The 27,290-nt window shown below is 36.8% G+C and overlaps 1 protein-coding gene across 10 annotated transcripts; it reads left to right on the top strand.

The window, feature by feature from the left end:
* Positions 1 to 7: 7 nt before the first annotated feature.
* On the top strand, positions 8 to 27,290 carry Tmem68 (transmembrane protein 68). 10 transcript variants are annotated; one of them, XM_052718866.1, is made up of 10 exons: positions 8 to 135; positions 1,566 to 1,781; positions 5,258 to 5,337; positions 7,752 to 7,796; positions 8,387 to 8,775; positions 13,796 to 13,960; positions 16,929 to 17,122; positions 22,595 to 22,655; positions 24,749 to 24,888; positions 26,006 to 27,290. In XM_052718866.1, the coding sequence occupies exons 5-10, from the start codon at positions 8,451 to 8,453 to the stop codon at positions 26,108 to 26,110; spliced, it is 990 nt and encodes a 329-aa protein (XP_052574826.1). In that variant the 5' UTR covers positions 8 to 135; positions 1,566 to 1,781; positions 5,258 to 5,337; positions 7,752 to 7,796; positions 8,387 to 8,450; the 3' UTR covers positions 26,111 to 27,290. The 10 variants fall into 10 exon arrangements, with proteins under 10 accessions (XP_052574826.1, XP_052574833.1, XP_052574824.1 ...); XM_052718864.1 differs by lacking the exon at positions 1,566 to 1,781 and adding an exon at positions 8,075 to 8,203 and having other exon boundaries at positions 9 to 135; XM_052718865.1 differs by lacking the exon at positions 8 to 135 and adding an exon at positions 506 to 620.

Raw genomic sequence — 27,290 nt, 5'->3', positions numbered from 1 at the left:
GGCCCGGGCTTCTTCCTCACAGGTGTTTATAGGAAGCCTGCTGTGCCCGAGCGTCCTCCTCTCCCGGCAGCTCAGTCAGTGACGAGCTGCGGACATCACCGAGGGCAGCCTGGCTTCCGGCGTCTTCCGCGGCAGGTGCGTAGGGCCCCGCATGGAGCTCCCCGCGCCGCTCCGGCTTGTGGCAGGCGTGGTGTCGGGGTCGCGGGGCGGGAGCGGAAAGGCGAGCGGGTCCCTGGTCTCTGCGTCTGCGCTGCCCCGGCAGGCAGCCGAGTTGTTGCCACACCCGTCCCCCGCGGGCTCTCGGCGTCCCGCATCCTCTCCGCTCCCCGAACTTCCCGCAGCTTTTCTTGTGAGGCTAGGCGTCTCGCTTGCCTGGGTGATGTCCCAGTTCTGCTTGCATGATGGAGCTGGAGGGAAGCGTGAGGCTGTAGTGACGACCGAGCAGGCTGGGAATCCTAGTTTATGCTCTTTAGTACCATGTGACCTGACAAATGACTTGGCCTTTCTGAAAAGCGTCTGATCATCTATAAAGAGGGGCTGAGTAGCAAAAACTACCCCGTGAGGTTGCGGAAAGGATCAAAGGAAGCAACACTTGCAAACTTCTATATTTGCAAATTCAGGTCGGTTCAGACCTTGTAGATGCTGCGTTGCTTTGGTCGTTGGGTTTTCCTACCCACTTAACATTTAGTGAGAAATAATAATACATAAATTGGATATAGAAAATTTAGAGTATTGCTGTATTTGGGGAGAAAAAAAATACATTCAGTACTAGGTGCTGCTTGAGACTGGCCAACAGCTTCTTCAAAAACAAAACAAGCTTATGCTCTAAGGTTGTTGCATCATTGATGACTTACTTTATGCTATTAACTTTTTATGGGCTGTATAAGAACTGAGTTGAGCCGGGCGGTGGTGGCGCACGCCTTTAATCCCAGCACTCGGGAGGCAGAGCCAGGCGGATCTCTGTGAGTTCGAGGCCAGCCTGGGCTACCAAGTGAGTTCCAGGAAAGGCGCAAAGCTACACAGAGAAACCCTGTCTCGAAAAACCAAAAAAAAAAAAAAAAAAAAAAAAAAGAACTGAGTTGAAATCCAGATATTTAGAATGCTCATTTGTATTTGAGCCACGTTGTGACTCGATCGAAATACTTTAATTTTCAAAGGAAATGTTTATTCCCGCATTATTAACACTACTTTATTTTGAGGTCAAAGATATATTGAATTTAGGAGTTAAGAAGGAAAGAGTACTGAAGTTGCAGACACACCAGTCTAGATGTGTGTTCTAGCTGGGCATGGTGGAACACACCTTTAATCTCAGACTTGGGAGGCAGATCTCTGTGAGTTCAAGGCCATGTTGGTCTATAAAGCCAGTCAGAGCCACACAGTGAGACTCTGCCTCAAAGTAAATAAATAAATAGATGGATAAATGAATTTGTATTACAGCATTATTGGAGTGAGTGACTAGACTTAGAATATAGTACAGTATAGAACAGCAGTCATCAAAAGATGGAAAAAGTGGAAGAGCATTTTTATATTTAAATAAATATTTTAAATATATTTTATATTTAAAGAACAAAATCCTTGAAACGTAATGCATATCAGAACCTGGAGAGAGAAGCTTGAAATCGCAACGTTTTTCTTTTTATTGTTAAATGACACCTGGGCGTTGGGGAGAAGACTTATTGGTTAAAGATGCTTGCCACAAAAAAACTGACTCATGAAATTTGTCCTCCACCTCCACACGAACATGGCACATGCTCACTCGTGAACTCTCTGAATGGGGTCAGGTAATAAGAATATTTTAATATTCTTTAAAAAGTAAGTGGAAACTAATAATTGTAATTTGTAATTTTTGGGGTACAGGGCAGCATTTCAGTGCATGTACACAGTGTATTCGTGATCAGGTTGGAGGAACACCTCTAACATCAGACATATTATTTCTTTGTGTTCGGAACATTCAAAATGTTCTCTATTAGTCAGTTTTGGATACTCATTTTGTGAAACACAGTTTTCCCATTAGGCTTTAAAAGCTAACTCTTCCTTTTGACTGTGCCCCATACCCATTAACTCATCTTGTCCATGTCCTTCCTCCCCTGCACTTGTCTTGAGCTATGCTAACTCATTTCTTTTTGTTTTGTTTTGTTTTTGTTTTTCGAGACAGGGTTTCTCTGTGTAGCTCTGACTGTCCTGGAACTCTGTAGATCAGGCTGGCCTCAAACTCACAGAGATTCGCCTGCTTCTGCCTCCCTGACTGCTGGGATGAAAGGTGTGTATCACTGCCTGGCACACTATTATCTTTGACGTTGATTTCATGAAGGAGAGCATGAGATGGTACCACCCAAAGTTAGGGTGAGACTTCCCATCTCAGTTAACTTAGTCTAAAAATAAATCCTCACAGGGGTTTGCCTCTTAGGTGGCTCTAAATCCATACGCCTATAGTCAAAAGTAACTACAACAGCGATGCTGACTATTTTTCAGATGCTTGTTGTCCTTTTGTATTATTTCCTGAGGAATGGCTATTCAAATCATTTACCCTCTTTTTAATGGGATTATTTGGGCTTTCCTTGTTGAACCTTTTTGAGTGCTTACTACAGTCTAGAAATAATCTGTTGCTGGAGTAGTAGTTTGCAAGTGTTTTTTCCCACTGTCAATTTTTTTGCTTTTGATGTTTGTGCTTTGTGGCATAGTTTTCCCTGTATTTTCTTCTAGTAGTTTTAAAGTGTAAAGTCATGGGTTGGAAAGATGGCTCAGAGGTTAAGAGCACCGACTGCTCTTCCAGAGGTTCTGAGTTCAATTCCCGGCAACCACATAGTGGCTCACAACCATCTGTAATGAGATCTGGCACCCTCTTCTGTATACATAATAAAGTGTAAAGTCTTACATTGCTGCCTTTGTTGAAAATAAATTTGCTGTAAATATGTGTGTGCATTTATTTTTATATTGTTTCATTCTCTTGATTTGCATGTCAGTTTTCATGTCAGTTCCATGTTGTTTAGTTACTGTAGTACACATTGAAGGCAGATATGGTATTGAGTTCAGCATTATCTCTATTGCTTAGAATTGCTTTGGTGATTTCAAGTCTTGTTTTCCTTATGAGTTTAGGGGTTGTTCTAGTTCTGTGAATACATTTTGCTATTTCTATGAAGAATGTCTTTGATGTTTTTATTGGAATTTCTTTTAATCTGAATATCATTTTGAACAGTGTGCACATCTTAACAGTGTTAATTTCTTCAAACCACAACATGTAATGTTTTCAGTTTTTTGTGTCTTTTTAATTTCTTTCATCCCTTTTTTTTTTTTTTTTTTTCTCGAGACAGGGTTTCTCTGTGTAGCTTTGCACCTTTCCTGGAACTCACTTGGTAGCCCAGGCTGGCCTCGAACTCACAGAGATCCGCCTGGCTCTGCCTCCCGAGTGCTGGGATTAAAGGCGTGCGCCACCACCGCCTGGCCCATCCCTTTTTTTTATTACTATTATTGTAGAGATTATTCCCTTTCTTTGTTAAAGATATCTCTAGGTCTCTGCATATCATTCCTTTGTACTCTGCTTGTAGCTGGAGATTTTGTTGTTGCACCTGCAGTTTTCACTGTGACTTACCATATGAGGTTGTGAAATTAAGTGTGGAATTTTATACCTGGTGGCATTCAGGTTTTTCTGATTTTTGGAGCAGTTTGGATTTTGGGCTTGGAAGTGCTTAACCTGTATAGAACCAGGCCCTATCCTTAGTTTTAGGTCTACTTGGATCCTAGAATGTACACTTTGTGGATAAGGGAGACTACTATAATTCTATTACCAGTTTGTCTCAGGAGGTACTAAAGAAAGATACAAAGTCACAAGATACTAAAACCTATTTAAAATAAAAATAAGTCTGGATTATTGTGGTCAGTTGCCTTAAACAATTAACAGTCAAAAGTTTCAAATTCGGATGGATGGGCCCAAACAGTTTCTTTTTTTTTTTTTTTTTTTTTTTTTTTTTTTTTTTTTTTAAATAAAATCTTTTTTTTTAAGATTTATTTTATTTGTACACAGTGTTCTGTCTGCATGTATCCCTGCAGGCCAGAAGAGGGCACCAGATCTCATTATAGATGGTTGTGAACCACCATGTGGTTGCTGGGAATTGAACTCAGGACCTCTGGAAGAGCAGCCAGTGTTTTTAACCTCTGAGCCATCTCTCCAGCCCCCAAACAGTTTCTTTTAACCTATATGAAAGTTTATATTTTTTTAAATTTATTAGCAATGTTTAAATACTCTAACAAATTTTGAGATATAATTTACAGTAATGTTCACCATAGTACAGTGGACAGATTAGTAAATTCAGGCATCCTTACTGTCTAATTCTAGGATATTTCATTATCTCAAAGAAACTTTTGTTTCCATTAGCAGTCAGTCTTCTTTGACTGTTTCCAGTTCCTGGCAACCACTAATTTCCCTACCTTTTTGGATTTTTGGATTACCTTATTTTGGATGTGAGTGGACACATGCCGTGTGACTTTTTGCCCTTTTTTTCCTCTCCTTAGTTTAGTATGCTATTTTTTTTTTTTTTTTTTTTTTTTTTTTTTTTTTTTTGGTTTTTCGAGACAGGGTTTCTCTGTGTAGCTTTGCGCCTTTCCTGGAACTCACTTGGTAGTCCAGGCTGGCCTCGAACTCACAGAGATCCGCCTGGCTCTGCCTCCCGAGTGCTGGGATTAAAGGCGTGCGCCACCACCGCCCGGCTTAGTATGCTATTTTTAAGGCTTACACACGTTGCAACAGATCTCTGCTCTCTGACTGATGCTGTATTATATGGATATATCATTTTTATCCACTCATCAGTTGATGGGCATCTGAATCTGTCCACTGTTCAGTTATTATGAGTAATTCTGTTACAAATATATGTTTTTGTGTGAAGAGTGTGTCTTCAGTCTTCTTGTGTTTATAACTAGTAGATTTGTTGGGTAACAAAGTAACATTATGTTTAGCTTCTTCAGAAACTGCCAGTCCGGTTTCTAATGTCACTAAAATTTTGCTATGTTGAATTTTAAATGATCAAACACTGATAAATTATAATTTAACTGTCATGGTGCATTGGTTAGTATAATGGTTAATTTTTGTTATCAACTTGATTTGATTAAGAAACACTGGGTATGTTAGTGAAGCACCCCATTGGCTGTGTCTGAGACGGTATTTCCAAGGGGTTGGGGCTTGGTACTAAATAAAAGTGGGGGAAGCAGAAAGCATGGTGATTACCGGCATTCCTCTTTGTCTGTTTCCTGTTTGTTGCCACAGGACCAAGACTTCTGCTTCATACCTTCTGCCATTGTTTCTGCATTCCTTTGAACCGTGAGCCACAGTAAACCTGTCTTATGGTAAACTGCTTTTCTGTTGAGTATTTGATTGCCAAGAGCTATGGCATAGAACAGCAGATAGCAATTAATATTCAAGGTGTTAGCCCATCAGAATAATTCTCTGATGGGAAACCTCATTAGGCATGCCCATGGGGCTATAGACTCCGGAATATCATTTGCTTCTGTCTGTAATTTCTCATGTGCTATTGCAGTTTTTCCCTAAACAGCTTTGGGAATTCCCCCACTGCCTGTATTGTAGTGTGTTTATCTCATAAATACATTCCATCTACTGGGCACATTTATATCTATATTGTCAGGAAGACGATTTCTCCTTAAGCTGTATAATTTTGATGAATAAAAAATACGTTTTCATAACTAGGCCTGTTGTTCCATGAGGACTGTGAGACACTTAGGGCCTATTTTATATCACATCTCAGGCTGACATAGGAAAATAGTTGTGTCTCCCCAGCTCTAAGACAGCTATATACCATTAGCTGATTAAAAGCTTCAAAGTAGCTTTAGATTAGACCAGGTGCTTTGCTAATGGGTTTTAAGACAAACTGTTCCCAAGAAATGCAGTCCAGTTCACAAGGACATATAGCCAGCTCTGATTTGTCGAACCAATGTTAGAGGTACAAAGCAACTTAATTGTTGAGCCAGCCTCTCTCACTAGGTCTGGTTGATTATCTAGGACAGCAATTAACTGCACAAATTCCTAACCACAGTTATATGATATGGGCCTCTAACCTGAGGACTCAAAGTTCAGCCAACTAACTGTTCTTTGTGTTAGATCCTGAAATTATGAGAGTGATAGAGAGCAATTAACTGAGCTCTAGAGACAAAACCAGCTTTCGTTCAGAGACACCATGGGGAAGATTTTCCAAATGGCCAGGGCTACAGAGTATAATCTGATTTCATAGCACCAAGAAGGAGTTGTAAGTTTCCTTTTTTATGGTCTAAAGTTACATGCAGAACAAAAAAATACATTTTAAGTTAAAACGCTTTTAGTGTCACTATGCTTTGGAGAGTTCCAGGTGAGCTTAGCTGGGTTCTTGCCTCCCCTCACCCTGCAGCTCTTGCACTGGGAGGCCTACCAGCTGTGCTCTTGCTGCAGCCTGCACTCTCCCTGATGATACAGCTCTCTCTGTAAACAGTCCAAGTTCGAGAGAGCTCAACATTTGTACCACTGTTAGTCACACAATGTTGGTTTAAAGTGTTATTACACTCAGAAATATAGGATGTAATACATGATTTCCTTATTTTTCTTAGACTCCTCGGTAGTTTAGTCTTATAACTTTTAAAAATCCTTCATAATCCTTTGCAGCTGCAGCTACAAATTACAGCCCCACCAATTAGGAAGCAGAGATTTATTACATGTGAATTATTGGGATGACTCAGTTTCTTATCACTTACTTAAGAAATGAAATGTGACCTTCAAATGTAACTTCTTTATTGCCTGAAGGATTCTGTTGGATATATATAGCTGTGAAGAACAAAGAGATAGAGATTCAACGTGAGAGAATAAAGAAAGTAACCACCAGAGTGCATGCGAATTCATTCCGTTCCTAAAAAAGCCCTCAGATAAAACTCCTAAGTTTTGCTCTGCTGTGGCTTTCTCTTTGAGCCCTGTCTGCAGCCTTGGAGCTGGTCTCCCATGCTGTAATATCCGATGACAGTGATGAGAAAAGTAACCAGTACAGTGATGTAATAAAATGTAATTTGAGGAGCTTAAGTTAAGCTGTGTTCATCCTCTATGAACAGAATAGACCCAGTATTCTCACAATAAGTGCTATTGGTTACAAGGAAATCAGACCTAATCCCCTGTTAGTCAATTTGTGCCCTGTTACAAAGCTAGCAAGGTAATCTTGGTAACAAGACAACATATAACTGCTCTTGTGCGAGGGTCTGGTTTAGTCCCTCTCTTATTTATTCCTTTCCTGACTCTTATAAAGGATTTGAGAGGACTTTCTTAAGATTATATAATATGAAATGATGTCTAAACTGACTTTAGATTTGACTTTGAACCAGTGAAAATATGAAAGAAAGAAGGAAATTTTATGTAGGTAGTTATGTCTTAAAGATAATATAGTTGTATTATCCAATATATTTGACAATTTGACTGATAGCTTATTAGTAAACATTAGTAAGACGTGGCATTCATTTAGAGTCCTATACTTACACTTTCCCCTTATAGATGCAAATGTTTTATAGTTGTAGTAAAAGAGTTTCAGGGGTGAGCCTTAGAATAGTGCTAGTCAACAGTTTTAAGCTATGCAGAGATATCCTGAGTATTACTTACTTCTGATTCAACTAGGGCTGTCATTATTTGTCAGACATTTGTGACTATCTTCTGCCATTTATTTCATGGAAATGTAAACTTAAGGTATAAAGATTTTTACTCAATAATATATTTCACTTGTTTACTGTGTTTTCAGAGTACATATATTGAAGCTAGAGGCAAGATATTTGTGTAATTTCTGGTAAGTCAAGTAATTGTTTTAGAGAATGAGTTCATACAATACTTTTGTAGCTATGTTTTCGGTCATTTATGTTTTAATAGAAATTTAATGACTGTAAGGTAAATAGTATAGTTTTTTTTAAATTCTGTCATGTCAGAAGAGCAGATAAGCTCTTATATAAACCTATTTCTCTATAAAAGAAAATATCCATAAGTGTATGCCATCATTTCCTAAAGCTTTGGATTACTTTATTGAGTCAGAAACTGATGTGTTTTTTTTTTTTTTTTTTTTTTGTGAAGGACACAGTTGGTCTTAGTATAAAGAGTAAAATGTTCTGCATGATCCACGGAAGAAATGAATTAGATTAACAGTTTGAGCTATAATTTTATTCTGCATCAGCTTTTCCCTCTCAATCCACAGCTTGCAAGGTATTTGAAAAACTAAACCCAGCACTTTTCATAATTTTGCAGACAAAATCTTACCATTTTCATAATTGAACGTTAAAAAAATCTACTCATCTTTGGTATTAAAATGACTATAGCATTTTTGTAGACTAAAATATTTAACTTTGTAGTTGTGAAGAGAATAACTGGATTATTTTTCCCTTCTAGTGTTGAAATTAATACATATGGCAATGAAGAAAGAGACAGAATTTGGGATTTTCATCTAAAGAAAATGATAGAGAGCAACCAAACCTGTGTTGCAGGACAGAACTCTGTGCCCTACATGACTTGTCTGGTTCACGTGCTTGAGGAATGGTTGGGTGTGGAGCAGCTGGAGGACTACTTGAATTTTGCAAACCATCTCCTGTGGGTTTTTACCCCACTGATACTTTTAATACTTCCGTACTTTACGATCTTTCTTCTCTACCTTACTATTATTTTCCTCCATATCTATAAGAGGAAGAATATGTTAAAAGAAGCCTACTCTCATAATTTATGGGATGGTGCAAGGAAAACAGTGGCAACTCTGTGGGATGGACACGCAGCAGTTTGGCATGGTAAGCAGGGATGCTGTGGTCTGTTGCCATAGTATGGAGCACTGACACCATATTTCTGTTTATTGATTGCGAAGTTACTGAAAAATGGAATGGAAGGGATACTTAAAATTCCTTGTTAATCTGTTTCCATGTATTGTGTATATGTATGTCTTGAAATGAATTTCATAAACACATTTCTGTTTAAGAATTACACAGTATTCTCGATTACTATAAACTGAAATATGAAAATTGATATTTAAAACATCTATAAAAATTACTTAAAATGTCAAAACTTCTTGTTTTCTTAACACACAAAATAATAGCTTTTATTATGACATTTTCATATGTGTCTGTCATTATGCTTTGTTCTTACTCATGGCCAGTTCCTTTTTCCTCTCCCCATCTTCGCCTCCGTTTTATTCCCCCCCTTTTAAGCAGTCCCTCTGCTTTTATTTCACATAGATTCCACGACTATCTTTTGTTCCTTCCTCCTTTTCCCTTCAGACCTCTTCCTCCTTATAGTCCTCTCTTTCTGTTTCATAGAAACTGCTTTTTCTATGTTTTAAATATGTATTCATTTTTATTGCACGTGTGTATGCACATGTAGGTGAGTGTGCTGGTAGAGGCCAAAGGAGGGGTCAGACCCCTTGGAGCTGGAGTTACAGGCTGTTGTGAGCCAACTAAATTTGTGCTGGAAACTGAACTTTGGCCCTCTGCAACAGCAGTAGGTCTGCTGAGCTGTCTTTGCAGCCACACTTGTTTTTTTTTTGTTTTTTTTTTTTGGTTTTTCGAGACAGGGTTTCTCTGTGTAGCTTTGCACCTTTCCTGGAACTCACTTGGTAGTCCAGGCTGGCCTCGAACTCACAGAGATCCGCCTGGCTCTGCCTCCCGAGTGCTGGGATTAAAGGCGTGCGCCACCACCGCCCGGCCACACTTGGTTTTATTTTTTGAGGTGAGGTGGGGATGTCTTGCTATGTAGTCTAGCCAGCCTGGAATTTGCAATCCTGCTTTGGCTTCCTGAATATTGTGGGGGTTATAGCAAGTGCCAACATGCTTGGCTAGAATTTTTTTATTTATATTTTTTTTAGTTTTACTTCTTAGAGATAGGGTTTCTATGTAGCCCTGGCTGTCCTGGAACACTCGATGTAGAACAGGCTGGCTTTGAACTCACAGATATCCACTTGCCTCTGCCTCCCAAGTGCTTTAATTAAAAGTGTGTGCCACTGTTATTCTGTTTATGGTAAATTTGATTCTACCAATGTGACATTTTAAAAGAGTGAAATATTGTAGCATAATAGTAAACATTAAATATAAGTTGTATGTGATGTTTACCTATTTGTCGTTTGATTTATCTAAGAAGTTGGAGTGTCTTTCTAGATAAGTGAGATGGCAATACATTACTCTCCAGGAAATTTACTCTTTCTTTATGATTTGAGAAGCTGTGATGCTGTACACTTAGGGATGGGTGGCTCAGTTTTTGTTTGTCATGAAAATTGCCTCTGGTTGTCTGTTTTCAAGGACTTGGTGGTTTTTACTTCATTTTCCCACCAGTCCTTTATTTGTAGGTGGCATGTATTTGGACTATATAAAAATGCCAAAGATTTAATTCCTATGTGCCTCAATTCATAACAGAATACCTGAAATTAGGTAATTAGTAAATGGCTCAATTCTAAACATCTAAGAGTATGGGCAGATACCTCCTTGGCTCCTGGTGAAAGTCTCATTCGGCTTCGTGCATGGCGTAAAAGTGGAAGGGCAGTCAGGTGCCTAAAAAAAAAAGAAAATAAAGGATAACCTTACTTTATAAGAGCCTGCTGTTTTAAAAATAATTACTAACACGTACTAGCTATACAAATTGGGATTAACTGCAGTGTTTCCACCTGTGCTTCCATTGTGCATTAATGCTGTCCATGGACCCTTCTTCACTCCTACTCGTCCAGTCTCTAGTGGCCATTGTTCTATTCTATAAAACTTTAGACGTTTAAATTGAATGAATGGCTCAGCATTTGGAGTACTTGTTACTCTTGCAGAGGACCCAGATTTAGTTCCTGCACCCACATGGTGGCTTGCAACCATTCATAACTCTGGTGTCTGGGAATCCAGTGCCCTCTTCTGACTTCTTTGCCTTCAGGTATGCATGTGGTGCACAAACAACTATACAGGCAGAACATTCATACACATAAATCAATCTAAAATAAATGTTAACAAGATGAAGGAAGAAAGGAAGAAGCTCTTGTTCTCTAGATCATTTTAAAGTGTTTGGTTTTGTTGTTGCTTATTCTTTGAGCCTCTTCTATATTCTGTATGTCACTCATCCAGTGTGCTGTGGTGAGTATTTTTTCATTTTGTAAGATTTCTCTGAGCACTGTTTCCTTTGCTCTGAAGAAGCGTCTTGGCTCGTAATCACATAGTCTGTTTTACTTGCTGAGCCTTGTGGTCCTATCTTAAAAAATTCGAACTAAATTACTTAAGTTAAAGTAATTTAGTTCCCTAAGAGTAAAACTTGGTTATGGGAGGCTGCTTTAATCTATTCATAAGGGTGCTGCCCCATCGTCTAACAACTTCCCAATAGACCCCATTTCTTATAACTGCCTCATTTGAACAGTTCAACCTCAGCATGTGTTTTGGTGAGAGTGAAACCACATTTGAGCCAAAACAGCATGTGACAAAGATTTCTATAGAATATTGTTGTGCCCCAAAGTGGTTTCAGAGCAGAGGTTTTTTTTGTTTTGTTTTTTAAGACAGGGTCTCTCTATGTAGTTCTAGCTGTCCTGGAACTTGCTATGTAGACCAAACTGGCCTTGAATTCACAGAGATACTGAGAGGACAGACTTTGAAATAGACACTAGGTGATACACATCACTGATGTATAGGCTGCCATTAGGAAAACTCACCATTGATACCCCACTTAGGCTAATGTGTTGTGGTAATACTACATTCATATTAAAATATCTATAAATCCTCTTTTGTGAGTGCTTAACATTTCCAAACACTGTTAAAAACTTTGACTGATTTAAACTTTATATTATGATAGATAAAGTTTGTATAATATCTCCATTTTACTTCTCAGGAAATGGAGGTTCAGAGAGGTTATTTCTGAGGTACACTAGGAAGCAGAATGAGGATACAGTCTTTGACAACGGTTTCTAGACCCCTGCTCTAAACTGTACAGTACATCAGTCCTGCACTGGGGATTCAGGATCAGAAGTCATGGTATTGAGGTTTGCAGACAGGAATCATATGCTTTTGATGCTTTGAGTTCTTAGTGTTCACTGTGAAATCCCTGCTGGCGGGCACAGTTCTCTGGCACCCTCAGTGTTTTACACAACACAGTGTTTTAGCAGGCATGTGCCTGTCGCAGAGCTGCAACCAGATGGTTTTAAAACAGTGACATTTATTGACATCATTTAAGATACTTGTTAGGAATTTACATCTTCTCCTATATATATTAACTTATATTTCAAGATAATATATTTTAAGGAATTTCAATTTACATGTGAGTGGATAAGACAATACAGGTAAATTTAAGCACTATTTTATACTGGAATTCCAAGGTAATTTTAGATATATACTTATGGTTCAGAGGAAATAAAATATTCAGCACTTAGCCCACTTTAATGTTTTAGTGTGATGAGATATTTTATCTGGATAAGTGATAATTTTAGAAAGTTCATCCTGTGACAAATAAAAGTTACTTGTGTCCACATTTTGTTTTACTCAAATCAGTTTTAATGTGTGCTTTTTAAACTTCAGAAACATAAAAAAAGATCATTGTAAAAATATAATAAAAAAAGCTACCTAAAATTTACTATGCAAATGAACTTTGTTAAAATTTTGGTCTATTTATCATTTGTATACGTGTGACTAAATAGTATTTTTCATGCCATTGATCCTTCTCATAAATACGACTTTTAATAATTTATTAATTTATTTAGTTATCTGTTACTGAACAGGTTTTGTTTGTTTATAATGTTTTTACTACTTAAAAAATCTTTATGTCAGAATCTATTCAGTATTTTATATTTTGAAGTTAAAATTTACTCTCAGATTATATATACTCTGATTTTTCAGAACATTCTGTGTTTCTCTATACAATACAATGAAACACTAATTTGAAGCTTTTTAAATAACTTAGTTTGGTTGGCAATAAGTCAATGAAGTCTCTACCCTCAAGTGGCTAGCAGCCTTTTAACTCAAACCTTTCGCTCAATTTTAAAAAAGCATTATTCCTGGAAAATAGGAATGACATTCTTAAAAACTAGTTTCTTATTATTTATTTCCCTTGAAAATTAATAAGGGAAAGTCCTTAATAGACATTTTATGTTTTTCAGAAAATTAAAAAATATGTGTACTGGATAACTGTAGTAAGGTCACTTCATGCATTGTAAATTCCCAAGGTACACTGTAGGACAGAAAAGACCCCTAAGTCTTTTGTTATATTCATATAGGATCCTACTTATGCTAAATATACATCAGCAAGAAAATGTAGGTGCATTCACGCTAGGTGGTGAATCATTTGTGGGTGAGAGTGTGCAAAGCCATGAGCATGGGGAAGCTAAGCCATGTTACAAGGGATCTCTGATGGTTGTCCTCAGCTGCTCAGGCAGCCCTATCCTAGGATCTACTTCTCCACACTTGTCTCTAACCTCTTGTACTAGCCCATGCCTGGGGTGGATTCTGTCCTTGTTTCTCTCAGGCCTACGTCTGAATTTGTGCTGTCTGCCCTTGGCTCCCTTCCTCTTCCCTGCCCCCCATCACTGTGGACTACACTCTTTCCTACAACTCTTCTTTGCTTTGACTCCCACTCCTGGGCCACCCTTGCTTGTGGATCCCTTGGCTTTCCTGGACTCCCAGCACACACTCTGATACCTCTCCACTCTAGCGCCTTGTTTATTATGTCACGTTTTAAGAACCAAATTATTCTATGTCCAAAAAGAAGGGAAAGGGCGGGGAGAATTATCCAAAAGAGAAGGGAATCGGGAAGGCAGACAGATTTTTAAGTTCCTGCATTTTATGTATTGGCAACTTGTCTTTCAAACAGGTTATGAAGTTCATGGGATGGAAAAGATACCAGAAGGACCAGCACTTATAATTTTTTATCATGGAGCTATTCCCATAGACTTTTACTACTTCATGGCTAAAATTTTCATCCACAAAGGCAGAACTTGCCGAGTAGTAGCTGACCACTTTGTCTTTAAAATCCCAGGTAAAACTTAACTGTGTGTAGTGGTTAAATCATGTGGAAGACTGTCTTTAGTATTGTTTAGAAAGTGTTTGCCTCTTTATGATAACAAATTTGAAAAACATCTAATTATCCAGTTTAATATATCTTTAAAAAAAATAGCCAAAAATGTCACCTACTTTTTTTTCTCTGTTGCCTAAACTGACCTCGAGTGGGTAATCCTGCCTCTCTACTGCTGGCTCTAATTATCCCCTCCCTCCCTCTCTCTTCCCCTCCCTCCCTCCCTCCCTCTCTCTTCCCCTCCCTCCCTCCCTCCCTCCCTGTTTCTCTGTCTTTCCTCCACTGACTCCAATTATTCTCTTCCTCCTCCTCTTTCTTTGTCTTTTGTTTTTGGTTGTGCTGGGGATTGATCCCTAGGGATGAGCACATGCTAGGCAAATGCTCTACCTCTGAACTACAGCCCTCCAGTCCTATTTATTTTTCTTTATTAATGGAAATTTAGTCAGTGTTTTTTAAGTTACAAAAAATCTTTTAAAAATTGAGACGGATCCTGTTGGTTACCCAGACTGACTTTCAGCTTGTGGTCTAGAGTAATCCTTCTGCCTCAGCCTACCAGGTAGGTGGGAATACAAACATAAACCCCAACAGCAGGCTTAAATCTTGAACTTTGTTTGTTTATTTATTGTGATGCTGCAGATGGAACACGAGGCATGTGCTCTGACCTTGAACTATATCCCTAACCCAAATCTTGAACTTTCAAATAGAATTAAAAGAGAAAGATACATAATTTTGTATAGAAGGTAGTTAAAATTTCATATTTTTGTATGATAATTTTTTCTTGTTTAATGCTGCTAAAGTTTAATAGCAATCAAAATTGGGAAAAATATATACAAGATATATTTGTCTTCACTATCCTAAAGAGTATGCATATACATTACATCTCTTCCAGTGTATGAGTTGCCTCACAGACAACAGTCTTCTTGTGATTGAGGACTGCATTTTAGAAGTCTATTCATAATAGCTTTATATTTTAAAAAAATTTAGTCAAATTGTTTAAGATAAAGGTTATTTTTAAAAAAATCTTTGAACGAAATTACTGAGAATAAATCTTATTTCCTTTCATCACTAAATCACTAGAAACAAGCCAGGAGAGTTGATAGTTTGTTCTCTGGAGTAATAAAAACAGAGCTGGCCCAGCAAACAGACTCAAACCCAGCAACGAGTTAAGGAACAGTCTCCTCCAGTGCCTTCCATACATATGGTTAGTGCTTTAGTATATGTTAGAAAACCTGTTTATACTTTGTGTTATATGTTAAATCCAATGTAAGGCTTTCCTTTGCAAAGAATGTGATGAGTTTCTGTAGATTGGGGACAGAGGATATTATAGTCTCATCATAACTAGTTATTTTTATTTTTTTAAATGACACCTTTCACACATTTACAGTTTTGTGGGTTTTATGCCCCAAAAGATTTAATGGTTAGCATTACTATCTTACAATGCCTCCTACGCCTGTCAGGTTCTGGAGGTTAAACCTAGGGTCTTCCACATGCTAGCCAGTCAGTCTTAACACTGAGTCACACCCCAGCCAAAAACGGTTTTGATATCTGGCTCAAGTGTTTACTTCACTGTTGTTGGTTTTTTTTTTTTTTTTTTTTTTTAGAGCTATAGAGGTTTGCTTTTAGCTTTTCTTTTTCATAAATAAGAAAACTGAACTTTTTTAGGTTTTTCAAAACATTTTTTCTTTATGCTCATAACATACTTTGACATTGATTTACCTTTAGTTATCTATTATTTTATGAAGTTATAAAATCATTATAATTCTTAGTGCAAGAGAGAAATTCTGTATTTTACAGACCCTCCCTTCCATTTACTCTGAGAGTGCACCTAATTAAGTCAGTGAGGTTTTGGTGCAGGGTAAGCATTATTTCAATCTTAATGACATTTATAATGTTGCTTTTCAGCTCCTTAAGGCAATGGGAAGCTATGTTAGTCTGCCCAGTTCTACAAACCATCCATGTTCTCAGTCTCAAGCAGGAAAATACATGTACAGTGGCAATCACATGAAGTTCCACTGTAGGGTTTTTAATAAAGTATTTCTTTATTGACAGGTTATCTTTCATGCAGTAATAGTCATAGTTTGAAAAGCTATATAATGTTAAGGTTTGGAATTAGCTATTCTTGGATTGAATACCCTTCTTCAGTTGATTAAAACTCTCAACGATATTTGCTGTTATTATAAAATTTTAATTATAGGATTAGCATCATTTAACTTTATTTCAATGGATTTGATTATAGTCTTAGCTAATTTTGGTGTGGCTGAACATAGTTTTACATTCAGGTGGTTCTTTGCTGCAGGGTTAGTGGGAGATTAGGGTTTTGGTTGCTGACGAGACATCATCTCTGATTGTTTTAACAGCACTTGAGAATATGTATGGCATGAAATTAAGTGGAAGGCACCTAGGGCTGGACATAGCACAGTGGGAAACGTTGTGTGGCTTTGAACACACTACTTAACTTTTAAGCCTAAGTTGTCATCTGTAAAATGGGAAGAAGAATCTCGCTTTTTCGTGATAAAGTTTTAATTAAGAGTTTGAAAATGTAAAGTAGCCATAGTAAGGAGGTGATCGGCCAAGAAGTAATCAGTAGTAGGTGATCAGTAAGATATATGTTACTTCATAAGTGAAACTGGTCTTGTACCTTAAGAGCTGTTGACTTAAAGCTTTCAAAAGTCTGGGTAGTAAATTGCATAGATCATGATGAGTTTTGCTCTTTTTTTTTTTTTGGTTTTTCGAGACAGGGTTTCTCTGTAGTTTTGCGCCTTTCCTGGAACTCACTCTGTAGCCCAGGTTGGCCTTGAACTCACAGAGATCCACCTGCCTCTGCCTCCCGAGTGCTGGGATTAAAGGCGTGCGCCGCCACCGCCCGGCGAGTTTTGCTTTTAAAAGAATTGAACAAAATAAAGATAAATCTTTGTGAATATGTTTTTTACAGGGTTCAGTTTGTTGCTAGATGTGTTTTGTGCTCTTCATGGACCACGAGAAAAATGCGTTGAAATCCTGAGGAGTGGACACTTGCTAGCTGTCTCACCAGGTGGAGTCCGAGAAGCCTTACTTAGTGACGAAACCTACAACATCGTATGGGGTAATCGTAAAGGCTTTGCTCAGGTTGCAATTGATGCGAAAGTGGTAAGTCATAGCAAATCAGTCTTCAAGCAAAGCTTAGTTGAATTTCAAAGAAATGCTTAAAAAGTGAGCCAAAGTATATGAAACCAGGTTCTTTTATTGTAATAAAAGTTACTATATATAACAATTTATAGGGATATATCAAAAAAGCATTATTCCTTATACATGAGAAGCCATCTTAAAAAACAAAAACTGAGCCGGGCGGTGGTGGCGCACGCCTTTAATCCCAGCACTCGGGAGGCAGAGCCAGGCGGATCTCTGTGAGTTCGAGCCAGCCTGGGCTACCAAGTGAGTTCCAGGAGAGGCGCAAAGCTACACAGAGAAACCCTGTCTCGAAAAACCAAAAAAAAAAAAAAAAACAAAAAACAAAAACTGACCTGGCATTTTGGCAAGTATCCAACAAAGTTTTATTTTTCAGAATGTAAATTCCACATTCTTCGTTATTAGATTTGTAATTCTGTACACAGTCCCACCATTCTTTCAGTTATTCTTTTTTTTTTAAATGATACAGTCAGCTCATTCTGTGTATTTTAAACCTTTGGTAACTTCGACATGAATGAGTTAGTATGTTTCATGGATGGTTTAATAGTTTAATAGTTTTATGTATAATCAGATTTTATAACAGTGCAAGTACTATGTGACTAATGTCATTTTTCATCAACTATGATTAGCTATTTTTATAGTATAATGATAAGAAATGGACAGTGGTGAAATTTAGATATTTCTAAAGCACTTTTCACATGAATTTATCAATAAAATTAAATGTACTTGGGAGATTCCTGTAATTATTGTACTTCCCAGACTGAGTGGTATAAATGTGCTTTTGATGTTTCCTTTTGTGTTTGGAAAGTATTTCTTAGTCTTTTGCTCTCCATATTCCAAGGAACTTTATCCAAAGGGATACTTACTGTCAGAAGGGGACATTGCTGTCCCTTACCAGACTGTTGTTCTTTTCTCCAAGCTTCAGTAACTTAACATTTCAGGTTGCTGTCATTAGGGAGACCAACCTGCAACCTGACGGTGCATCATGTAAATGTAAATGTAGATCATTGATTAAAAAAGAAAGATTGTGGGTGATTCATTCTAACTAAAGAATATTCTCTAAAGGAGAATGGATATTTTTATATTTGAATTACAAAGTTTACAGTGAAACAAAATACTCCAAAGTGCTCAGGAGCTCTTTTCTCTTGTGCTTATGCCCCTGCTAATGCATGACTCCTGGAAGTCACTGCTGTAATGCTTCACTGTGGGCTCCTAGTTTCAATGACTCTACTTCTTAACTTTTAAAATAATATGTTTAAATAGTACAGTCCTACAGTAGATTGTAAGTTCCTTGAGTAAGTTAACAATTTTATATTTAAATCCTTAGTGCAAGGATCTACTTTGAGTAGGGTTTAAGTGTTTGTGGAATTAGCTTTTTTGTCTTTAAACACAGATTACTTAAATCAGCAAAAAGCTTTTTAATTTATTTATGCATGTATTATGCTAGTAGTAAAAAAGTTGACTAATACCACATTTCACCCATTTTCTAAAGTTTTTAAAGCATAGATGTGAAAACCAGAATTGTAGCCTATGAGTAATATGGAATACAAAGGCTGCTTGCAGCTCTGTGAAACTAAGAATAATCAATGTACTATTTTAAAGCAAGAATAAAATTCTAATCTAAAACAAGACATTGAGGTTTTTTACATTTATATTTTGAAAGATTTTTTTATTTATTTATAAGTTTCAGATAAAGATAACAGAAATAGTTTTGAATCTTATTAGTTTATCATGGAATTCTAATTCTTCATCCTTAGGTTTACATTTTTAAGCAGGATATTGCTTAGGACACCTGAAAGAGAGAAATGACGAAAGAACTTTCTCAGATTCTTGAGTTTCTTGGTAACTTTCTATGATAATCTAGATAATTCAATTAAGATCTTTTATAAAGTTCTAAAAATTTGAGAAATAGCCTTATATAAATTTAAAATAAATACAACATTTTAATGCTGTGAATTTACCAATAGCATAAGTTCGATAAATAGTTTGCAGCACTTTGGAGGTTTGTCCCAGGACTACACAGTCAGGGAGTGACTTATAGTATTCTAATGCTGTGGTTCTCAACCAGTTCTCAGGGGTCACTTAAGACCATTGGAAACCACAGACATTTGCATCATGATTCGTAACAGTAGTAAAATTATATTTATGAAGTAGCAGCAAAAATAATTTTATGGTTTGAGGTCACCACCACAACATGAGGAACTGTATTAAAGAGTCACAGCATTAGGAAGGTTGAGAAGCATTTTGTTAAAGGGTCTCAGCTTTAGGAAGATCGAGAACCACTATATTAAAGGGGCTCAGCTTTAGAGAGGTTGAGAACCACTGTATTAAAGGGTCTCAGTGTCAGGGAGGCTGAGAACCACTGTATTAAAGGGTCTCAGCGTTAGGGAGGCTGAGGACCATTGGTCTAATGTTACAGATGAGGAGAGTCAGGCACAGAGAGGGAGGGATGGGAAGGATCTGGTCACAGAGATGTGAGGAAAACTTCTCAGTAAAAAATACACAGTTGTAAATCATAACTATCCCTTAAAGACCAAACGATACTTCCATACACTATGAGAACACACTTAAAACTACAGAAGCAAGATTAGCTATGTTTAAAAAGGGACTGCAGGGCTGAGGCTGTAACTCACTGGAAGAGCACTTGCTTAGCATGTGCCAAAATAATTAAAAAAGTAAGCTGGACATGCTGAAAGAAATTCAAGAGGAATCCAATTATTGTTCAAAAAATATCAGCAGAAAGTATCTAAAGGTCTTTTGAATGGGACAGACTTTTTGTTTTTATTTTTTTATTCTTCTCTCACACATTATATCCCAACTGCAGTTTCCCCTCCCTCCTCTCCTCCCACTCCCACCCCGACCACCTCCCTTCTCCTCCAGGTCCACTCCTTCTATGTTTCCCTTCAGAAAAGGGCAGTCTGGGACAGACTTTTATATGTACCATATACCACTCTTATTTTGTGAATTCCTGAAAGTATTTAGATAGTGTCACATCTAGGTTAGGGAAAAATTAGTTTAATTAATTAGAAATAAATAACAAATGTAAAAGAAAGGAACTTTGTATTTAAAAATTTGTGTTATTTCACTTTATCCATAAAACTTTTGAGATAAAGGTAATTATTATACTTCTCCCTACTCTTCACATGAAGAAAGATTTGATAATCACCTTGTTAGTGTTTCCTCTATTTTTAGTAGCAGAAGTAGGACTCTATGATCATGCTAAATTGATGCCCCAAGAATAGTTTTACAAATCTGTACACTTGTTACATACGTTGAGACCTATGTGGGTACAGAAAGAATAAATTCTCAAATATTTATGCAGCTGCCTTGTATACAGATATGTACAAGAAAAGGGTTAAATGACTGTATGTGATCAAGTTGTAATAAATTAGTGCTGTGTCTTTAAGGATGGAAGCTTGATGCACTTAAAAACCATAGGTCCAGAGTATTAACATGGAAGACTGAGCCAGCTAAGGCAAGCTTTCTTCTATGAAATGGCTTCTAGAATGTTCTTCTCCAGAGGTTTAGCTATTTAAGGAATGGTGTTGAACTTGAATCATCTTCATGAAGTGCACACTTTAATACAGCCTATGGGGACCATGCCTGTCTGTAGACATGGTCAGCAGTTCCAGTCATGGGAAAAAAACAGTATCTGTGAGCTGAAAGGTTTTCTATTTCTCCTATGCATTCTGAGTTCTCAATTTTGGGAATGTAACTTTTAAAACATTAGGATTTCAGCCGTTTCATTTTACAAAACTTGTGATCCCTTAGATAGTAGATTTTTTACAAAAGAATTCAGTGTCCATTATCATCTCTATGCAGTAGTTTCATGAATTAACCTTATCATTTTTCAATTTGATAGCTGTGTGTGCTTTTTCTAGTATTGACATCACTGCTGCCTGTCTATGACCTCTGTGTTTACAGAACACGGTTCATTAGGAGCATCGTCTTTCTGTATTTGCTCATTCCTTCTTTAGTTCTTCCATAACTTCCTTTTATTTCATCTATTCCAGGTACTTTTCTAAGTGCAAAGGATACATCAGTGAACAAAACATGCATTAGGTGTCCCTGAAATATGTTAGATGTCTTCCCTCTGGTGAGAGGGGACAGCAGGTGATCAGCTAGTTCAGTGTGAGGACAAGTTGTATGAAGTTTATCCTTGTGTTTTCTTCTGCCCAGTGAAGTGAGTGGAAAAGACTTAGAATAGCATTATCTTTATCTAAGTCCTGCTTGTAAAGGTGTATAGTTCTGCAGATAATGTGGAACTTCATGAACACGTGTATATATTTTTACCTATTCTAAAACATTTAGTTCAGTATATTTATTTATATATGAAAGTATTTTATTCAATTTTGATATATTTTATTGTTTATAATAGCATAACCTTCCTATATTGGTGGGTTCACAAAAATGTGTTATAATTCCATGAGAACATGTTGCTGAAACCTACCATTTAAATTGATTTGAACTTTCCCTTTGTCTTAGTTACTTTTCTGTTTCTGTGACCAAATGCCATGATGAAGGTAACTTATAAAGAAAGCATTTAATTTGGGGCTCATGATTCCTCAGGGTCACAGTCCATGATCATCAGGGCAGGGAGCATGGCAGCAGGCAGGTAGGCATGGCACTGGAGAAGGTGCTGAGAATTTACATCTGATCCCTAAGCTAGAAATAGAGAGAGCTCACTGACTGGCATGGGTTTTGAAACCTCAGAGTCCACCTCCAGGGACACACCACCTCCAACAAGGCTGCACCACCTAATCCTTCCAAAGCAGTTCCACTAACTGGGGACTAAGAATTCAAATAGATGAACCTATGGGGGCCATTCTCATTAGCCACCACACTCTTTTTTTTTTTTTTCTTTTGGTTTTTCGAGATAGATTTCTCTGTGTAGCTTTGTGCCTTTCCTGGAACTCACTTGGTAGCCCAGGCTGGCCTTGAACTCACAGAGATCTGCCTGGCTCTGCCTCCCAAGTGTGCTGGCATTAAAGGCGTGCGCCACCACCGCCTGGCCCACCACACTCTTCAAAGTGTCTTCATTTATAACTTCTTTAATGAGAATATTATTTAGGAACGAGTAAAACTAATTTACCATATTCGCTTTACTTAATGAAATTAGTGAGTGTCATAATCCTCTTGAGGTTCAAGGGTTTATATATGTAAGAAAATGAGCATATTATTTAGGAATGAGTAAAACTAATATACCGATAAAATATTGCATGCTGCAACTAGAGGATAGTCTTTCCAATTTATATTTTCATAAATGATGGAGTCAGTTTAGTCTGATAAATCATACCACCTTAGATATGCCTTTAGTTTTAAAATCTCCTTTTAGGATCTCAAATGTGCCTTCACAAAAGTTGCCTTAGTGACTCAATGGAGACCTTAAGTGGATTTATTTATTTACTTTTCAATTCAAATTCTTTTCTTTAGCCCATTATTCCTATGTTTACACAAAATATTCGAGAAGGATTTAGATCACTTGGAGGAACAAGTAAGTTCTCATTCCTATGGTTTTTAATTATTGTGTAATCTATAAAACATTAGGTGTTTTGAACACTGTTAGGAAAATTTTTGATTTTTTTTTTTTTTTTTTTTTTTTTTGAGACAGGGTCTCACTGTGTAATTCTGGCTGTCCTAGAACTCACTGTGTAGACCAGGCTGGCCCTAAACTCACAGAGATCCATCTGCTTTTAGGCCTCCCAAGTACTGGGATTAAAGGCATGCACCACTATGCCTGGTGACTTTTGAATTATTAATTTTAAAAAATGAATATTTACTGTTCTGTGTAAACTCTGAGGGATAATTGGTTCTAAGTAATGGCAGTTACTCTTTTGCAGGGACTGGGGATTGAGACTGGATCTCACCATGTAACCAGGCTAGCCTCAAATTTGTGATTTATATGCTTGAGCCTCCAGAGTGTTGGTAGACATTATGCTTTTGTTAAGAGTATTATATACATATTAAATTTTATTTGAAAGGGCTTTTTAAAACGTAAAAGTGATTCATCTAATACATGGTGTTAAATTATGTTGATAAGATTTAGAACACATTTATATACTATCAACTGAAGAAACTAGCTTTAAAATTGGATGACCTACATATTAAACTAAGATTGGCATCATAGGAGATGGGAGATATCATTTGCTTTGGTTTATCCTATTACTTTAGAAGAATACTCTGAACCATAATATGTTTATATTGATAAGTTCTTTTGTCTCTTTAGTTTATTAATTAAAAATTCACTTTTAATATAGTTGTAGGAATAAAACTTAGGATTTTTTTTCTTAAACTGTTCCTTATTTTGGAATGTTCAATTTGTTTTCAGCTTGAGGTTTATATGTTATGTTCAGGTGAATATATTTTTTGTAACTGTTGCTGTTCTTATCCACATGAAAACCCCTTAGCAAGCCTTACCTTGGTATTGCTTTAATGCATTTTTTATATTTAACTTTAGAAATTATTTCTAATTTTTTTGCTAATCTTTTTAAATAGCAAATCAGAAATTATTACAGAAATTGTTTCTTGACTTATTCAAGTTATTTTCAAAATTCTATTGACTGCTTTTCAATTTCACTTAAATTTAAAGTTCAGTATCTCTAAATTAAGTGTTTGTTGTCTTTTATTTTAACTTTATTTATTTATTTTTGAGGCAGAGTCTCACTGTTGCAGCCCTGGCTGGCCTGGAACTTGTTATGTAGACTAGGCTGGCCTCAACCTCACAGAGATCCGCCTGCTTCTGTGCCCCTCTCACCAGTGCTGGAATTAGGGGCACACATCATCACACCTAGCTAATTTTAATTTTTTTGAGTGTTACTTTGGGTGTGACAGTGATTTTTCTGTTTCTATATGTAATCAGCGTTTTCAGTGTATACCTGTGTATTTCAGGAAACTTACCTTTTTGGATTGCATTGTTGCTGTTTTTGTCTTTCAACCTTCTCCACTTATTTATGTTTAATACCTTTAAATCCAGTCCTGCTGAGTTTGAAGCCTAGTTGTCTCTAGTAGGCCAGTGCGTGGTGTCTGCATGAACTGGACCTGGACTCCCTTGTCTTTGTCTTTTATTCTTGTAAATCATTTGCTCTGTGTCCCTAAACATTTTAACTTCCAGCCTTGCTGGCACTCATCAGCCTTTGTTCTGCAATAGTAGTAACTGGTTGTCTTTTGAGACTCTTATGTTTTTAAAATGTTACTTGGTCTTTTAATGAATTGATTTAATTTTTCCTTTTATTTTTAAATTTATAGAAAAAACTGAATATGTTCCTTCAGCAGTCTCTAGGCTCGATGCCTGTGAGCACATTACACCAATATATGATGAAATGCTTCCTTTAGGAAATGCTGTGCTGGTCATGTAGTGCAGTGGTGAAGCACTTGCTTGGAACTGGAATCAGTGCCAGCTTCAGAATCCTCATACACACACACACACACACACACACACACACACACACACACACACACACACACACACTGCTAAGAGTTGGTATTTTTGCCACCTTCCTGCAAGTCTTGTGTAATTAATTAGAAAGTTTACAGTTATATGCATAGCACATTTGGCCAATAAGAATGATTTTGCTTACTTTAAAACAGGATTATTTAAGTGGCTTTATGAAAAATTCCGCTATCCATTTGCTCCAATGTATGGAGGTTTTCCTGTAAAGCTGCGGACCTTCTTAGGTGATCCCATTCCATATGACCCAAAGATAACAGCAGAAGAACTAGCTGAAAAGGTAATTTGTGTTTTCTTTGTTAGTCTTAGGACAGATTTTTGTTTTAATTATTTGAAATTTCATTGTGTATGTATTATATGTATTACGTATATAATATATATGCCAGAAATTCTCAAACAGTGGTTTTGCCCCATTGGAAATATTTGGCAAGGCTCAGTGACATTTTTACTGACATGAAAGAGAATGGACAGAGGTGACTATAGACATTTATAGTGTTTAGAAGCCAGGGATAGGTTTATAGGCATCTAGAAATATGTTTCTATATCTCAATTTTTAATAATAAATAAGTCAGGTGCTGTGCAGTGAATGGAAGCCTTGAGGTTTACAAGGCAGAGGTAAGAAAGCACAATTTGAGTAGCAGAAGTTAGTGAGGATTTCTAAAATGTTGGAGTGCTCAGTCATCTAGCAAAGAGATGAAGAGTCATGAGGATGAGAAAAGACTACTCCACTTGGAATTAAGCTTTGAAAGAGTCTAAAACTATGAAAAAAGCAATACTGGCCTGGCTCATGCTAGGCAAATGCTCTACCACTGAACTACATCCCTTGCTGTGTATGTGTTTTGACTATAACTTTTGTACCCACCTTTATATACTGTGCTAGTGAGTTTCTTTAAAAACATTTTGAATTATGATGGAAACTATGTAAATTTGCTGGGCATGGTGATGCACCATTAATTTGATATTAATTCCAGTTCTGGGGGAAAGGGTAGAGGTAAGTGGATCTCAGTGAGTTTGTGGCCAGTCTGGTCTATATAATGAGACCCTGTCTTAATCAAAACAGGATGAAACAAAACAAAACAAAAATAGGTATACTTACAGTTTAGTTCTGTTAAATACATCCATGTTGTTGAACAGAAGATATCTTGAAGATTGTTACCATGAAAAACTAGGTCTATTCCCACTGAACACCGTCTTTCCATTTCTCCCTCTACTAAGCCCCTGACAAGGCCTCAAAACCTGAAATACTAAAATTGCTAGAAGAAAGCATAGGCCATGCCCTGCAAGATATGTGTGGAAGAGAAATTCTTTTGCAAGTAATATAACATGAAAATCCTATAAGATGATTGATCTGTACTAAGTCCAAACCAATAGTGACTTTTCTTTTGTTTTCTAAATAGACCAAGAATGCTGTTCAAGCTTTGATTGACAAGCACCAAAGGATACCAGGGAACATTAGGAGTGCTCTGCTGGAACGCTTTCATAGAGAGCAGAAGGCTAATTAGCAGATGATTTAATGTGTCTATAGTGACAAGCTCGTATATATGGCACTGTCTTTTAAATTTTTGTAGGTTATATAATAGTGTTTCTAAAATATCATGTTAATAAGCATCTTTCTTAGAACTAGTTTATTTAAATTTATACTGTTAATCTTGTCCTTTCAATCAGTTGTGTCAAATTTATTAAGTAACTCTTCACTTTCCTGACTCAGAAAATGATCATGCTGCATTTGCAATCTTTAGTAATATATGATAAGCATAGAGTTTTAGATTTAAGTCATTCTTGATATCAGCAGGTTAAGCAGACTTTCCTAAATTGTGTCTATTGTGTTGATCTGATCGTAAGAGAGCACATGCATTAGGGTGTAGCACTGGCTTAATTTAGATGAGAAATGCCTTTCTCTATCTTCATTCCATTCACAACTGCGGGTAAGTTGTGGAATGCTTTTGTACCTCAATTATTTATTTTAAGCATGACAATATTTTGGTGACGTACATTATTTTGAGTTGCTTATATCTGTTGTGATACCTGTAGTGTGAGAACTATAACTGAATTGATTTTTGAATCCTGTAGGAGTTATGTGCATTTTTTTGTCCATTGGGTGTTGAAACGACTCCTTCAGATGTGATGTCCAGTTGCCAAGCACATTAAAAGAGACATACTGTTTTATAAATCAAGACATTGTTATTTGTAGTATTTATTTACTGAATTGTTTAGTATTTATTTTAAACAAGTATCTAAGTAAACATATAGGATGAATTGTCATCATAGTGTTTTATGGTGTAAGGATAGAATCGTGGTCACGCTCTGCACTTCACATTAGAAGCTGATTTTAGGCTAAGAAATAAACAACAAGAAAGCCCTGGTTTTGCTTATATTGTGGCTTGTTTTTCTGGGCTTTGCAGCTAATCACGTGGCTTATTATTTCAATAAAATGTACTTGAATGATGAATTTCTGTAAACATGGAGCCCTCTGAAAATGTAATGGCATTTGATTTGTTGTCTCCTTGAAAACTGATTTTAAAAGTATTTAAACAGCAAAGTGTCATAAATCTACTGCAGTATGTCCCTTTCCGCCTTTGTAGTACTTGGGTTTTATATGGACTTTTTAATTACAAGTGTATATTTATGATATATAAAATGTATATAGAAATGATGTAAAAAATAAAGATGAATTGCAACTCA

The sequence above is a fragment of the Peromyscus californicus genome, unplaced genomic scaffold (assembly GCF_007827085.1).
Source record: "Peromyscus californicus insignis strain IS unplaced genomic scaffold, ASM782708v3 Scaffold_5__1_contigs__length_169319896, whole genome shotgun sequence".
Lineage (NCBI taxonomy): Eukaryota > Metazoa > Chordata > Mammalia > Rodentia > Cricetidae > Peromyscus > Peromyscus californicus.
The sequence above is the reverse complement of the archived record's forward strand: the minus strand, read 5'-3'. Positions and strand labels throughout refer to the sequence as shown.